General features: G+C 35.9%; 1 protein-coding gene across 1 annotated transcript; it reads left to right on the top strand.

Annotated features, from left to right (window-relative positions):
- The first annotated feature begins 678 nt into the window (after window positions 1-678).
- LOC149927830 (glycine receptor subunit beta-type 4-like) lies at window positions 679-16472 on the top strand. Its single transcript, XM_090157867.1, has 4 exons — window positions 679-800; window positions 11076-11413; window positions 13759-13858; window positions 16333-16472. The coding sequence occupies exons 2-4, from the start codon at window positions 11123-11125 to the stop codon at window positions 16470-16472; spliced, it is 531 nt and encodes a 176-aa protein (XP_090013993.1). The 5' UTR covers window positions 679-800; window positions 11076-11122.
- Window positions 16473-17464: the final 992 nt, after the last annotated feature.

The following is a 17464-nucleotide window of genomic DNA, read 5'->3' on the forward strand; positions in this document are numbered from 1 at the left end:
TTTTATCCCACTGGATGGCTGAAACATAACTTCTCCTGTTATTTTACCCAAGCACATTGTCAACTGCATTTGGCAACCGGATATCGTTTTCTACAACAGCAAGGAATCTTCTCAATTTATGGTAACATCTCCAAACACCGTAATTAAAATCATGGCTCGAGACATTTTGTACAAGTACAGCAGGTAAGTAACGCAACACTTAAATCTAAACATTACTCCACATTTTATGTTTGTCTAATCCTATGAGCATGACTGTAGAAAGCTGAATGATTGACTATTTGGCAGATACAACATTATTGTCAGTTGCCAATTAGATTTTAGGCAATATCCACTGGATACTCAAGTGTGTTCGATGTACATTCAGCTCTGTACGTATTCTATTTTATCTTTACAATTGTATTTGTATTTAAATAGAAATATTAGTGTATTTCAATTTGTTGAACACAAGGCTAGAAAATAGTCGCAAAAACCAATTTCATGTTATAAATAATAATCAGCTAGGATAATAACCAAGGAACCTTAGTCCAAATCAGCTAGCCACTTTTAATGCCTTAAAACAGGTGGAAAACAAAAACTCGGGGTAAACTTCTTTAACCAGTAGGGAGATAAAATAAAAACAGGCTGGGATTGAACACAGCTCCCCTATCTGCAAGGCGAAAGTACCAACCCCCCCGCCATCCCATTTATCTACGTTTAACTATTAACTTGACTATTACCAATGTGAAATTTAAATACACGGTACATAAGTGAAGTAATATTTGAAAGACAGAAGTACACATTGTGAAAATGTGAAATTAACGGTAAATATGACTAATTATGGATCTATTTTGAATAAGAGTACAGGATTTTAGGGTGAATAAGGGGTCTGGTGGGATCTTTAACGTGTATTTATTTTTAAGCATGTCATTTTTGACGGTGATTGGTCATAACCCGGTTTGGAGCTAATATTGTAGAAGTCAGACAGCAGCCATGTTTTCTCCACAGAGACAAAAATTTCAAAATTATTGAATTGTTCCGAATCGTGCTGGTCATATATAACATAATCGTTTCATGGACAATTAGTTAAATTGATTGCATTTATTTAAACAATGGGATAGTAACTATAATGATATTATTATAAGTGTGTATCCCAATTCACTTCAAGCACTGCTAATAGGCTCCACCTCTTAAAAGTCAATCAAATCGGCACGATATCTCATTGTTTGGCTAGCATGGCATAAATGATTTTCCATCACCCTCCAACGCATTATTACCCGTTCATTTTTTAAAGGCATTAAAAGTATCTAGATGACTTTGGCCTTAGGCGGTGCCTTGGGTATTAGCCTAGCTGGTTATTATTATTCTCTGATAGTTACGTCTTTGTAATCCCTCTTGTAACGGTTGGGTGAAAACTCGAAACAACTCGTTCTGCGTTGAGTTGGCAAGTTCTCTCCCCACTATTTTAAGGGGTTTTCCCCCGAGCTCTTAAGTTTCCCCTTCCATAAAAACTTGTCGAGGTTAACGGTAATAGTAAGTGTAGGGAGCTGTTTGCTCGCGTGGTGAAGGGCGTCCCACCACCCTCCTAGGCATTGTAACACGGCCACATGAATTGTAAGAATTGTAATATCTGGCTCAACTTTAAGAGCCAGCTTGCAGGTATTTGGTTATGAAATAGGCGTTGTCTCGAATATTATCAAGAAAGTTGATGACATTACCGAGAACTCGGTTACCAGTGATCTTGAGGCTCAAGCTACTAAAACAGAACACTGGGAGCTGTCGGGAGAACTTTCACTACTAATTAAAAAATTAACATCCTATGGGAATTATACAATATGCGAGGGGTTTACGATGGAAGAAATAAAGTTGAATTCTGGTGGTGCTACATTAACCTCATTAGTATCTAAAACAATTCCATTTTGTCGTTTTGAATCTCCAAAATGCACTAGTCTCATAAATCCTGGTCAAGGTGTTGACAAAAGTAAATGCAGAGAGTGCAACATTTGGATGAATGGGGTGGTTAGAAGAAGTAATATAAATGAAAGGAAACGTAAACATAATACAACAATTGAAGAACTTAAAATCCCCAAAAAAAAGATTTGTAAAACAGATGTATCATCTAGTGTGAAACTTTCAGTTTTAAGTCCAAGAAGCCATGATGTCCGTATCAAGAGCATTCGCCATAGCCGTATGTTATTGCAAAAGGAAGTTTCACGCCTCCGAGAAAAAATTGCAAAAATGACTGTATCGCTTTCTGATGACCAGAATAAAGAAATGATTGAAATAGTTCAAAGAATTAGTAATGAGTTTCCGGGTGATTTGTCCTTTGTGATAGATGAATGTCAAAATCACCAAATAGCAAGAAAGTTAAGAAACGTATGGAACAAAGATCGATATACACAACACAAAGAACAAACTAGCGAATTTTTCAAAGATCAACTTCATAACCGTAAGTAACTAAGTAGGTGTTTAAATGTTTTAGGCAATAAATTATTACCTCAATTTATTATTTTTAGGGACAGGTTATAAAGGAAACAAATGGTCCATGATAACGTTTCGTCTAGCGCTTGCAGTTTATGTTAGCAGTCCAGCAGCTTACTCAGCTCTGAAATCATTCCACATACTGAATCTCCCCAGCGAAAGATCTCTAAAAGATTTTACCCAGGCTCGGCTTCAAGACAGCGGAATCAACCACGATTATCTAGTAGAACAGCGTGATCTTTATGGAAAAATTAAATCGGAACAAACTAGTAAAGGTTTGCCAGAACCCCCGGGGGAAGGAATATTAATATTTGACGAAGTGAGAGTAATCTCCAAAATCATGTGGAATTCCTCGAGTAATAAATTGATTGGTCTGGCATTAACTCATAATGAGTATATTGAACTGAAGGATATTTATGAACTGCTTAAGGACGACAAAATTGAGAAAAAACCTACCAACTACATTCTCCAATTTCTTTGGCGAGATATTTCATACTCTTTTGATGTTGTTGGTCCTTATATAACATCGTGTGGACCAGTCAAGAAAGAGGTTAAACTAATGAATTTTATCCATATACCCAGTTTGTTTATATTAAACGTTTTTTCAGGCTTTGCTCGGTAGTTTGTATGATGTTCTAAGAGTTTTCGAATCATATAAATTTCACGTACGAGCATTCGTATTGCATGGAGCCAGTGTCAATCTAAGCTTAATCAAGAGTTTGATGCGTGTTTCCGGTCCTTTTGGACATAAAGAAAATGAAGATTTATTTGAGCGTCATACGATCAGTCCATGCATGCCCCATCCATACAGGTCATTCCACAAAATACATTTTATAATCTGCCCGTCACACCAGGTAAGTGTTTTATAATGACTTTGGAATTTATAAATTAATAACTCGTAATATTTTTAGCAAAAAAGCATGGTTGCCGCATTATACTCCTCAAGGCCAAAAATACAAGGTGGTACAAAGCTTTTTGAAAATAATGACATTGCCTTTGGTTGGACTGCTATCGAAGAAGTTTATGATGTTGACGTTAAAAGAGCTGGAAATGGTGAAGCGAAAAGAGTGAAGAACTTGCTGAAGAGTTACGTATATAGGGATAACTGGACAAGGTATAATAATAATAATATTGTTTTAAGTGTCTTTAAATTTTACATAATTTACAAATTGGGCTAAGTCCGTTTATTCTTTTAGGTTAAACGTGCATCCGGCTAAAATCATGCAGGTATTGTCTCATTTCTTTCTCGTTAATTTTGTCGTAAGGTCAATGGAGGTAAGTGTGATCAAAATAGTTTTTGGGCGTTTACTTGAAATTACTCTTGAGCCGTGGGGTGGCGGAGTGGTTAGCACTTTCGCCTCGCAGCAAGAGGAGCCGGGTTCGATCCCAGATTATGGCACTGGGTGAAAACTCGGAACAACTCCTTCTGCGTTGAGTTTGCAAGTTCTCTCCCCACTGGTTTAAGGGGTTTTCCCCCGCGTTCTTCGGTTTCCCCTTCCATAAAAACTTGTCTAGGTTAACGGTAATAGTTAGTGTAGGGAGCTGTTGGCTCGATCTCGTGGCATGCAGGGCTTGCCACCACCCTCCTTCGCATTGTAACCCGGCCACCTGAATTAAGAGCTTTAAAAGTCGCATGATGACTTAGGCCTAAGGTGGTGCCTTGGGTATTAGCCTAGCTTATTATTATTATTAAATAGAACACTCTTAAGAATTGGTACCATTGATATCCTACACAACCACGCAATCAAATATAATATCAATTAAATAGTGATATAAATATTAATTATTTAATTTAACTCTGTTACTGATCACACTTACCCCCAAAATGCGGGGCAAGTGTGATAGGGAGGTTGGTTAATTGTGATATTGTGAAATCCTTGATCAATCGCAATGAAATTGCATACAGCGGATAAATATGGTGTCCCAATAAAGATTAATTTTCTTCGTAGCTGTAAAATACTATCTTCGTGTGGTCACACTTACCGCGCACCGCAAATTTTTAAAGACTTTTTTCAGATTAAATTTTGAAAACCTCAAAATATTAGCAAAAACACCAAATTTTCCTAGCAGGTAAAAGGTTAAGCAGACTACAAAATACCAAAATGTAAAACCGGTTTGTCAGTTAGAAAAAAAATTACAGAACTTTTCTTTGGGGCATAAAATCTCTAAACACGACTAGAAGAGTATAACATTTTTTCAACTAAAATTTTTAAAAACTAAATTTCATTTAATATTGAAAATATATAAAATGTGTTTAATTAAGTATATTTCAATATCCATTCATCAAATATTTTGTTATTATAATATTTGGGGAAACCATAATGGGAGATCATACTTAATTAAATTGACCCTATAACAACTTTGGTGTCTTATGTTTTAAATGTTTACAGCAAGAAGAAGTGCTTTCAGCGTTGTATCAAATTGCCAATCCATCAACTACCCCACCACCAGCTAGAGCTACTGAAATTATGATGACTCGACAGTATCTGAGCAACTGCAATCTAATATTTGAGCGTGCTATTTTGGATAAAGTAACTTCTGTAAATGACCCTTTCTTTGAAAGTATTTTGAAAGGTTACAAATTCTTTGTGAATTGGATAAATAAGTTGTTAGGTAAAACAGATTTTTGCGCCACATCAAAGGACCAAAAACTGTTTATATCGTGGCAGACATGGGACCTATTGAGGGTAATGGTTTTTGGTTTCATTGGATTTGCTAAAGACTTCATCTCCGAATTCCCAGGAAGATTTATACTGCCTATAAAGGTTAATGGGAGTGCACTAGAATCTATATTTGAACAACTTCATGGAAAACATTTTACCAAGGATGATTATAGAAAAGCCCCGATAGCCATTGCAGCAACCAACATGAGAAGAAGAAGTAATCAAACCTTGAATTGATTTGAATGAATTAAATTAACTCTTTAAGCAGATTGAAACCCTTCAATTGTTTAGCTAAGCCTAACTTTTATTGAAAATTTGCAAAATTAACAAAGTTAAGTTTTGTATAAATAATTTACAAATCTAATTTTCTTGGAGCGGTTTTTTTTCTATAGCTTCTTTTCTTATCACTTGTTATTAGTGGTGTTTCTGGACAAGCGAATGTGTTCTTAATATTCATGAAAGCTTTTCTCTCGGGAGATACGTTTTTGGTTTGAATCTTGCTAGCTTTTTTGCATGGAGATTCTGACTGACTAGGGTTTTCAGACTCTTCTCCGATATGATTGTTAATGACAAACTCTATTGTTTCTTGTACCAAATTGTCGAAAATCTGACAAGATTTATTGGAACCTTTAAATGAATTTTTGGCAAAAGGTAAAGGTTTCTGAAGGAACTTTGCTTATCACATTGCATAAAATCTCACTACACGTATTATTGCTTTGACTTGGTACTTTCGGATGAGGACTAGGAACTATAATATGATATTCAATTTCCTGGCTAGGTTTTTCTTTACAGTATTTCTGGATAACTAAGTCTAAAGTTTCCTCTATCGAAGAACTAGAAGGACGACTAGAATTCCTTTTCTTTTTGCTTTTTGAAACCTTTTTCATATCGTCTCTCAACATTGAGTCACCTTTTCCTATATTATACTCCACACTGTCTTTAAATTTGGAACTTATGAAATCCCAATACCTGGCATGGCACATTTTTGAGATAAGCTCAACTGCGAATAAATTAACAAAGTCATGCTTATCTATCAGCTCGGTGATTTCAGCTGTCAATTGCATAACAAGCTCTTCGTCAGCCTTTAGTTTTGGACACGTTTCCTAAAAAACAGATACTCCAGCTTAGGCCACTTAAGTTATTGCTTTTTGGTAATACTCACTGGTAAAAAATCCTTGTTAAAACTTTCTTTGATTTTTAAGTCAAATTTCCAAAGAAATTCTCTGAATTGAGGTTTAAGGAAAGACAAACCACCACCATCCAATTCTTTGAGGCAAGGTGGTAGAAATTCACTCTTCTCAAACTCAGTCATTCTAATTTGTCGAATAATACTCAGGGATTCAATAGCCTAGATCCTAGCACCTGGTGTCAGTTTTTTATAATTTGGAAATTCCAGTTTTCCATTATATTTGTTTTTCATCATTCCCAGTGCAGCTCCTCCAAGAGTAATCAATCTGCTGTCAAGTTCATTGTATTCTAGACATTTAAAAATAATATAATAAAACAAATCTAGCAACTAATTCTAGATTTTATTAAACCTGGACTGTTATTGCTGCTAATAGAACATGAACTAAGTGTTGATTTGTTACATTTGGAAATATTAAAAACCTTAAGGCTGTGCAGGATATCCCGGAATACGCTTAAAACTGAGTGGGATATAGAATTGAAAATACCCAAGAAAACTTCTTCAGTGGTCTGCCAAAGATATTCTTGACAGAGAATATGAGCAATAGCATCTCTCAAATTAATAATTTCTAAAAGTAAATGTCAAATACATTATAGCATTTAGTCTAAACATATTTCAACGTATTTTTATTTATGAGGACAATGACATACCAGTGCCTGATGATTGTAAAACCAAAGATAAGTTGCAATAAATGACCTCCACCTTTTCTGTAGCATTTAGACTAGTAACTTGAACAACTAAAAGCAAACCAAATTATAAAAAGGACCATTCCTGTAATATATACAAGGAAAATGTATCCTACTTGATGGTAGAAATTTGACCAATTTTAAGAGTCCTTCCAAAGCGTAAATTACTTCTTCGTTGTAGACAATCATGAAGTCTGTCGTTCTTTTGTAAAGTTTAAAAAGTTTCCTACATTTTTCCCACAAAATCCTAACTAATAATTTAAAATCCGTTCCTTCAGTCTCATCCCAAAATTCCATGACTTTTAAGCCAACCACTAAATGTTTTTGAAAACCGTCAAAAACTTCTTCGTTATCTTTGAGTATATGTTTATCATATTTTTCTAAAAATTGTCTAGTTTTCAAACTAATTTCACTAATTTTAATATAACATAGTTTTTCATCTAAAAGATTTATATCAATTGGTTTTAAATATTGTTTCACTGACTTCCTTTTGTCTGCCATTTTCCGCGTCTACCTTAAGCCTGGTTTTCTTAAGCGGACGACTTTTAGAACTTCCGTTAGTGACCTTAAAGACAGCGACGTCAATGGAGCTAGGCCCCGCCCCGCGTGTGTGCCTATCGTTTGAACAGCTTTGGCTGCGATGGGCATTCCAAGGGTGTCTATCTATGTTTTCTTGGCTTTGGCAATAAAGCGTTTACCCAAAAATTTGTTATCAAAAGTTATTCTTTTTCGAAAAATGTTATCATTACATGTAGGTGCTTCTGTATATATCACAAAGTCTGCCCATTCAAAAAAATATACCCCCCTTTCTCCTAGCACTTGAAAGTAATAATTTTATTATTGGTCCAATTGAACAGTTGCACTAACATAAATGAATGATCTTCCATTAAAGTCAAGCCATTTTCTTTTACCATTAGGTGGTTTCTACATAACATTTAAGAGCTATTGGCTCTAACTCTCTTCGCTTCACTATTGCCTAAGGTAACCTCGCATATCTGGAATAGAAAATATATTTCAATCTTTATAAAAAAATATAAATTAATGTTAACTTAACTATTCATTTTCATGGGAACTAGTGATTCTTCCTACCCTTCAGTTCTATCAATCATTCAATGTCTGACTAGTTGTTAGTTCGTGAATAAAATTGACTAGCTCTTTAACCACCACCTGACTTTTGACAAAAGTCCCGCTACAGTCGGGTCAAAGTAGTTATCTTATGTCAGAGCTAAAAAATGGGAAGATAAATGTAATATTTTTGAAATTTATTCTTACATGGGGTGAAAATAGTTTTGTAATTTCCATTTGGTAATCTTGAGTAAATTCGCAATTCTTTCCATTTGTACTTCGACAGGAAGCTCCAGAAATGTGTGTTTTAACTGAAATATGTATAGAATGTTAGATTTAATAGACACTTAGAATTAAAATTATAATTCATCCGTACGAAGCAGTATTTTATATCTCCGTTAATATCCTTCGTATCATCGTGTGCTATAGCTCTATTGAAACCTTTCATATTCCTGTTGCCTGAATGGTCAATTTAATTTTTCTTTTGTACAAGATAGTCAAAAAGGTCAACAGGTGTAAATCCAGGAATAACAGAGGGATGAGGGTTTTTTTTAACAAGTTTAAAATATCATCAAGTACCGTTGCATCGCAACCTCATTTCTCTGAAAATTACATTATTAATATTCCGCTACAGTATAATTTCATGTTAAGTTTACCTCGAAAATATTTGTTGATTTCATTATTGAATTTAAGCTCCGTCTTTATTTTTGCCTTAGAGATTCGCTTTCGAGTCGATGTAGTGAAACTTTGCACGGACGGACCAAAGTCGCTACTCGGACTAGCCGTTCCAACCCATGGTCGTGGCTAAGGCTTACAATACTTTCTTCGTTTTCGGTTGTTTTATCACCCTCAACCTTTTAGTTATCACGAATTCTATTTATATAGTCAATTTTCTTCCATTTAGACCTAAATTTTACATTTATATTTAAACATAACCCTTTTAACTTCTTCACGTTAAATTTCTCTAAACGTGCTCTATGGTTATCCCCATCCATTTTTTCGTCGAGTAGTCTGCTTTTGATACGAAGTTCCAACTGCGCATGTTTACTTCTTACATCGAAAAGGCTTATTTTTGTGATTATCATTTCAACTTACTATTTTGACTAAAGAGTACGTCGAAATTACTAACGAGGAGTGTAACCGAGTTTTTCACTAAGGGAAAAAATACGCTTAAAGCAAAGCAACGTCAAACGTTTCACACAATTGTGTACAACTCTGAAGCTAGACAACGATTATCATCATTTTCACCAATCGAGTTCTCGTTTTCTTTCCACATTTCATTTACATATCAACAGGTATTTCGAAAGCAAATGCTAAACTCAATATACAAACGTCTGTGTCTTCCAAAACAATTCAGTCTCTAAATATCTTGCCGACAACTGATAAAGCGTAACAAATGATATGATGTACTCCCATTCGCAAAACGATTGGCTAATAATGGTCGGGATATTCCAAACTATTTCGGCCGCTTTGGCGTATACCGCAGTATCAAATACCAAAAGGTTTTTAGAGAGGGTTTTCATAATCCAACTTACTTGGTTAAGTACTTTATGGACTGTTGACATGTGTGTGGCAGCTAGGAGCAACAAACGCAAGGAGAACGCAGCTAGCCCTTATACACGCTAACGGAGGGTTGTGTACGAATTTCATTGGACGAGCGTCACTAGCCTTTACGCTGAATGTTTTACGGGGGGGGGAGACAATTTCCGAATTTTCCCCTTCCGACGGCAGCAGGCGCTAAAGCGTCTAGCCAATGAAAAACGTACACAAGAAAATCCACGACTTCTGACGGGTTGCGTTCTCCTTGTGTGGGGTGATGTGTTTGTTGCTCCTAGGTGGCAAACGCATTTATTGTTGGTAGATATTGTATCATTGCCTCCCTAAATTTGAAGTGCGCGCGCGTGACGTTTTCCCTTCTCGTATAAGGCGAAAATGATTCTCGTGGATCATTCCAACAAAGTCACTAACCCTAATAAGTAGAAATAAAATAATCCTTGCTGACAAAAGAGACACATTAGCGAAAATTATCTGAGGTGAGTTATTCGTTCTTCTGCTAAGTATGATTTATTTTCTGAAATACTTGGAAACGATTTTTTTACCATTTACCAGGGTAACCGTATAGATGCAGTGGTAATAAGATCGATAACTACATTGTTAGTTAGCGAATGAATAGAAAAGTTAATTTCGAGGGAATGTCAAAGGGAATGGGAATGGCTGGACGAGGAATATTTACACGAAAATGTGATGGGAATGGATATTTTTAGACGGTGCCTAATTTTCAGGAATGGTAATGTCTCTTTTAATGCCGCTTCCTAATGTCGATAATCAATTATAAACTTATTATCCTGAATTGTACTTTGGCGTGTAAATTTTAAATAAAGCATTGCTTTAGATAGTTGGTTAATTTGCTATTTCCCTCCCCTCCACCAAACGTTAAATTACCGCCATCTGCTATGAAGAAGAATGCATTCATTTCAACTTCGGGAGAATGGTTATCTTGAGACGATTTTTGTCGCCATCAAGCTCTAACAGTAAGCTCCTTCCTCCTAGAGAAAATCAAACAAGGCTCGAATCGCATTGGTTCCCAAACACTGACGTTTTCGGACACGATAGAAAGAGCACACTGGTAATGTTTTTCGGTTTCCCATCTTGGAAATTAGACCAGGAAGACCGCAAATACTCTCAACATAGTCATTATCTCTGATGATGTAGGCGAAACCTCACGAAACCGGTCAGAGCAGTAGGGCTTCTGCCTAGTTTTTAAATTGATTTTAAATAAAACTTAAGTATAGAAATGAATTCTTGGTATAAATAAAAACATTAAACTTGAACCTCCAAGGGCTTCAATCTAAATGTTTGTAGGCCCCTACACTATATATCAAACTTTGTTTAAAATTTAAAGTCGCTTAAAGTCTTTTCCCACTAGGTGGAAAAAATATTTTCATACACCAATCTCGTGCTTATCCACTGAGTATACGTATCCTTTAAAATGTTTAAAATTAAAAGCATTTCTTCTAGGTAATACGACGGTACTAGACTGTCTATTCATATTCCGGAGATACACGATGTCAAGTTTCGTGAACACCTACATTCCGAGTTTTTTGGTCGTGTGCGTCTCGTACATGTCTTTCTGGTTGGACATCGAAGCGATTCCTGGACGGGTTACTCTAAGCGTCACCGCCTTTCTCACCATCGCCACCCAAATGGTCTCAGCCAGGAACGCTCTGCCCTCCGTCAACTACCTCACCGCTTTGGACGTTTGGCTTTTTGGTTGCTTGATTTTGGTCTTCACTTCGATGATCGAATTTACTATCGCCCACGCTCTCTCCAGATACTTCAAATCAACTAAAATAAAGGTAATTTCTGGATTAAATTTTAAACACATCGTGAGTGAATTACCACGATTTAAAAATATTTAAGCCACCTGAGGCTGGACATTCAATCAAATACCCAGGAATAAAAGGTTTTAGTTATCTTGAAATAATTGTGAAAAGCTTTCAATTTGTGCCCAAAACAAATCTAAAATACCAGAAATTAACGTTAAAATCAATTTTAAAGGAAAACCAAAGTGGCGAGGAGAAAGCTACATGGCAGAACCTAGCTGAAACCGCACGTTGACACTAAAACTGTAGAAGCTTTGGCGTTGTAGAACTAGAACATGCCTTATTTCCCTCTTTTGTTAGTGTCACGTTGCAGTTTCAGGATATTCTGGTACTTAGTTTCAAATCTCAAAGACATATCCAAATTTTGAAAATCAAGTTGAGATTTAAACTCCAATAAATAGAAATTCACCCCTTGGTACACAGATGACGACATATGACACTGAGAACAGTTTTTAGTAATGTTGAATTTGTCACCTCTTTAGTACAGTCAAAGGTACAGGCGATGAACAACGAGTAATCAGCCCCTGGCCAAATCACTTATCATCAAGAAAACATTTAACCGTGTTCACACTAGACACTGTTCTAACACATTTTAGAAATATTTGCTTAGCCCGGGTAGGCCTACATGACGAAAATAAAAACCTGTTTAACCAATACTACACGCGCCTTATGTATGGCAGTGAGCATTGTCTAAACACAAACATTTTGTTTTCGTGTACCCTGTCTTATTCATATTGGTCTTCGGTTGTTTTCTTCTATAATATACAAGGCTTAGCGCAGTTAAATTCAAACCAGTATTTACGATTACTAAAACACACGTTTCTAGAAACGGATCAACCTACCATAATTATCTCTCGATTGGTTGAGCTGGAAAAATGTTAAATTCAGTATTTTTATTGCCATGCTAAAGATATAATACTACGTGTCATATTAGCTCTAGAATTTATAAAAGGCTTCGACGCCAGAGTAAATCCGTGGGGTAGAGATGAGCCGGCTATTTCTAAAACCCGACCCGACCCGGCCCGGCCCGCTAAAATTCAATAAAACTGAAACCCGACCCGACCCGACCCACCAAAATTGAAACCCGACCCGGCCCGATAATATTGTAAAATTTTAAACCCGACCGCCAATGCCCGATAAAATTGAAACCCGACCCGACCCGACCCGATAAACTTGCACTTTTTATGGTTATAGTATAAGCTTGTACTATATGCTAGAGCAAGCTCCCGAATGCAAAATTTAAATTGCTATGACTAGTTGACTAGTTACCGCATGAACTGTGACAGTGGCGGCTTAAGAAGGCCGGTTTGCGGGGCGGCGGCAGTGTTTGGTGACACCCCCCAGGACCGTGCAGAAGTTTTCACGTCCGTCTTCTTGAAGTTTAATCGTTCTCATTTGCACCCTTCCCCTCGAGCTTCTTCGATGGCACCCCTGGCTACCCTGGTACCCCCTCGTCCCCCCTTACGCCGCCACTGAACTGTGAATCTCTCAGTTTCCCACAACAACGCTTGTCATGAAGTGAAAAGATAGAGTCACGTGGGAGACTCGGGAGAGGGGGGAAAAATAGGTAAACCAAATTCAAATTTTGGGCAACTTCAGCGCCGCCAAGTGAGGCGTTTTAGAACTTATGTCTCTCTACGGGCGAGTCAATTTAAGAGTGAAAAGGTGCCAGGTCCTATAGACCAAATATTAAGTATTTTTTCCAATTAGTAGGCTACGTAGTCTGTACTCTGTTGTGAAACTAGCTCTCAGTAAAAAAAAATGTGATGGCAAAGCTAGAGTTTAAACGTTTTTGAGTCTTATCATGTCGGTTTTGTTAAAAAGCAATAATGAAATAATTCGCTTTCTGCATGAAGAGATTAGCGGTTGCGAATAGAATAGAAACTCGGAAGGCCCGATCATTAATATATAAAAGCCCGACCCGACCTACTCAGTTTCATGTAAAAAGCCCGACCTTACCAGTTGAGGAGGCTTAGAACAAAGACATGCAATGATAAATGATAAGGGTTCCCGCTATTCGTTTAAAATTTTTAATGGTTAGGCTTATCTTCTCTTTTTGGTTTGTTAATATCTAGGCAGATTCCCTGCACGGCACCGATAATTCACAATTAGGACGAAACCGGTTTACCGTTGGCAATTCTTGCTATTTTTTTTTAATTTGGAATTCGTGTTTGATCCGAATATTTATTTGGTCCGAGTTTCGCGTCTTTCTTTATCCTCGAAGATGATCCGAGTAACTTAATTCTTTTAGGGACTAGCTTTATTTGTCCATTTGCATTATAAAAATAATAATAAAATAAATATTTATTTAATTCCAGGAAATTGCGAGTCCAAATTCTGAGACGTTCGTTGATGAAGTGAATTCGAGTTTGAAATTACTTTCAAATTTGAGCGAAAGAAGTCGAGGGTTTATGAAAGGTTCGACGGTCAAGCCCGTTTCTCAGACACTTAAACAAACGAATCTTCAAAAATTTTCACCTCAAATAGACTTTAATTTGGATAAGATGGCTAGAGTAAGCTATCCAATTATTGCGATATCATTTGTGGTAATTTATTGGACATATTATCTTCGATTTAATAATCATATTTAATATTGATCGAAATGCTTCAAAAATAATTGTGCTCATCTTAGGAGCTCTAAACTTGTAGTGTCCGGCACTAAAACTACTTACAGGGAGTACAACTTAAATCGAACACAATCTACTGCTAATTCGCACTACTATCACATGATTTGAACGTAACTAGCGCCGTTCACTCCTAGTTTCTGTTAAACCTGGTGGCTGAAATTTAAAATTATCTGATCAACAATAACGAACAAACAATCTAACGAATACAAGCGAAAATCTCACGCAGAAGACATTTTGAATGTTAAAAGCGTCCTCTACAGTTTATGCTGTTAACGAATGGTCGAATAACGTTTCTGACGTCACTGGAATCTTAGGACCATAGTGATTTTGAACCAGCGCCCAAATACCTGTGCGGCTATTTTATAGGATTAACTTTGTGTGTACAGACTACAACCTCCTACAAGTTCCTCCTACATGTTTTCTGGTGCATGTTTATTGTCGTTAATATTGAGTTCTTAAATTGATAATTTGTTTTATTTTCCATATATTTGAAATTAAGAAATATTTAATGTTTTACTGATCAAAGTATTAAAATCAAAAGTAACATAATAACTTAAAGTATGACAGTTGTATCCCGGAAATGATTGTAAAACTTATTAATAATAGGTTACTTATCGTTAAATACATTTATTATTATATAATCAAAATATGTAAAATTTAATTCGACTAATGTTTTTAACGTAATTAAGGAATTTGTTATATTTATATAGCAAAGTTACGGATTCAAAGTCCTTGTTTCATAATTAAATAATACTACATATGTTTTTTGGTATATTAAAAATGAAAAATACATTTCAGCTTTTATTGACAAGTTGTTCTCTGCATTATGAAAAGCCCTGTTTTAATATTGGTATAACGTTTTTTAAAAATTATGGTTGCCTTATCAAAATATTTAAAATTTATTCAAGCAATGTGTTTGGCGCTATTAAAAAATTGGTTTTGCTAAATCAACAATGCAAAATTTAAGATTAAAAGTATTTCATATTATAAAAACACGTTATCAGAAATAAAATATTATTCAAAGTTAATATAAGATCTGAGTCCCACGAATTTTAATTTAATAAAGATGCTATGCAATTACAAAATGTAACTTTGAGTTCCAAGTAACATTGGACATTTTCCAAATAAGAGCAATTTTAAAATTTGAGGATAGGAGATTCATAGACTAATTAACAACAGGGACGGCCCAGATCTATAACATTACCCTATAAAGACCCCAAAAAAAAGTGTTAACGCGTTCAGCAGCGTTTCCAGGAAAATATTTTTATCCAGGTGATTCAAACGTCATAAACTGGAAACTGATTATTGAAATTTCGCCATCGGTCGGAAAACATTTTTAACGGTTTAAGCGGTCGCGATTTGAATTATACTAATTAGTTAACTGCCTCACCAGTAGATTATTGAGTATAGTAACAGCCAAACTACATCCACGAAATTGCAGTATCAAGCTGAAGCTTCAAATCCAAAATGATGAAGACTTGACAAGTGAAGATTAGTACGGCGTATTAAAGAGACCAGTAGTAGGGTTGACCCCACTATTACATGCAAGCCGTGGAAGCCTGTAAAGACAAAAAATGTGGTGCCGTAAATTGAATCAGCGATGGTAAAAGGTAGTCAGGAGGTATATGAAAATAATCGCGCACTTTGGGTTAAAAACATGAAAATTTATACACCTATAGTTAAAGGTATTCTTAATCATTTAAAGTGTAATGCTCTTCCGTGGACGACCCCCGGAAAAGCAACGCGCTTATGCTTAGTTTTAGGGGTCGGCACTGAAAAGTATAGTTTGTTTCTTTCTCTTCGTAATTTGACGCAATTGAGATATAACACATCGGTTCACTCTCATTTTATACGAATAAACAATTTTTATATAATTTAGCTTATCTTAGAGATTAATTACTATAATAAATACAAATTATGTTATATTTTTTATAAATTGTTTCTCATACATATTTATTATAAAGTATTATTTATAAAGCGATGATTATATTGAATAATTAATATATTATTATATGGCAAATTTAGTAAATGAAAGATTGATATTATAAAGCATGTTGTAACTTTATTTTAAGTACTAGCTTTAATAAAGAAAAATCTTATAATCTTAAATTAAAATATAGTTAATATAAATTATCATGCAGAAATAATTCGAATTAATAACAATGAGTACGTTTTATTATACACAATACAATAGCAGTTTATCGATTAGTTTTAATATGCTATTCGGTTATTAATCAATTTCACATCCTCCACATTTGCATAAAGCCGTACATGGTAGTTCGGCCTTCACACTAATGCAATGTCCATTACAACCTTTGGTACATCCACATTTGATAATTTCTCTGCAAGCTTGTGCAGCAAGTGGTAGAGTGATTGACCCCAAACATGACATAGGCGACTCTTAAAACGTGCTGCATTAACGCGTCTTTTGAAGGAGGTATGTTATCAATGTCTCTGTTATTTGGCTAAAAAGAGTTTGTCTTGCCATATTTACATCTTCGTCGGTACTACATCGGTCGGTTATTAAAATCCCGAATCGCTCGATTAATGGGAAAATTTATCTAATACTTGACGGTGAAACTCGCAAGGACAAAGCTGTCAGTGCCGGCGTTACATCGTTAAAAGTGTTCCATGTAGACCATGCCGTTTTTTTCCCTTTCCCGACAAAGCTTGAGGTGGTATCGCAGCCTGTGAGAGCGTGAAATGTGGTCAAAGCTTGACACTTGTCCCGTCCCAACTTCGAGGTGACCAGGGTGGCGTCTTGATACCGAAAAGCGTTTCCTGTACCAAAAGTGAGGTATAACTTCTCACAGGGAATGACGTGGGCGAAACTGACGCTCAGTACAAAAACATCAGTATCAAGAGTTCTTATTAAGATTTTTTTCAATCGTAATTTAGCTCCGTGATAGGCGTGTAGTAAAAGCTTCGTGTCAGCTTCTTCGTGAGTGCACGGTGAAATATCTTCAATGTTTGTTATCTCCATGGAACTAAGGGCCTCATCTTCGTTTGTTACAATCACTAGTCCTGGAAAGTCGGAAGAACAAATTTTTTGACTTAAAAAGGCGAAAAGTTCCTTTTTGTTGTCATCTACCCTCAGGAACTGTGGCCAATTTCGAGGCAGGTCTTTTCTTCCTTCCACCCTCATTCTAGCTCCAGGTCGCCTTTTTTTGTCTAGTACTTGCTTTTAGACTGTTTTGTATATAGACGTCGAAAACCATGTCAATGCGTGAAACATAATTTTGAAATTGTCGTTTAATGTATTTTACGATTGATTCTGCATAATCACTAAACGAAGCACAGGTTTCGGGTTTTATCATGTTAATCATTGCGGCACCGTCAATGAGTACCAAGTCAACAACTGGAGGCGTTGATAGATCATGTCCCGCTTCTAATTGGT

This window comes from Leiobunum rupestre, chromosome 9 (genome assembly GCF_980474605.1).
Source record: "Leiobunum rupestre chromosome 9, qqLeiRupe1.1.hap1, whole genome shotgun sequence".
Lineage (NCBI taxonomy): Eukaryota > Metazoa > Arthropoda > Arachnida > Opiliones > Sclerosomatidae > Leiobunum > Leiobunum rupestre.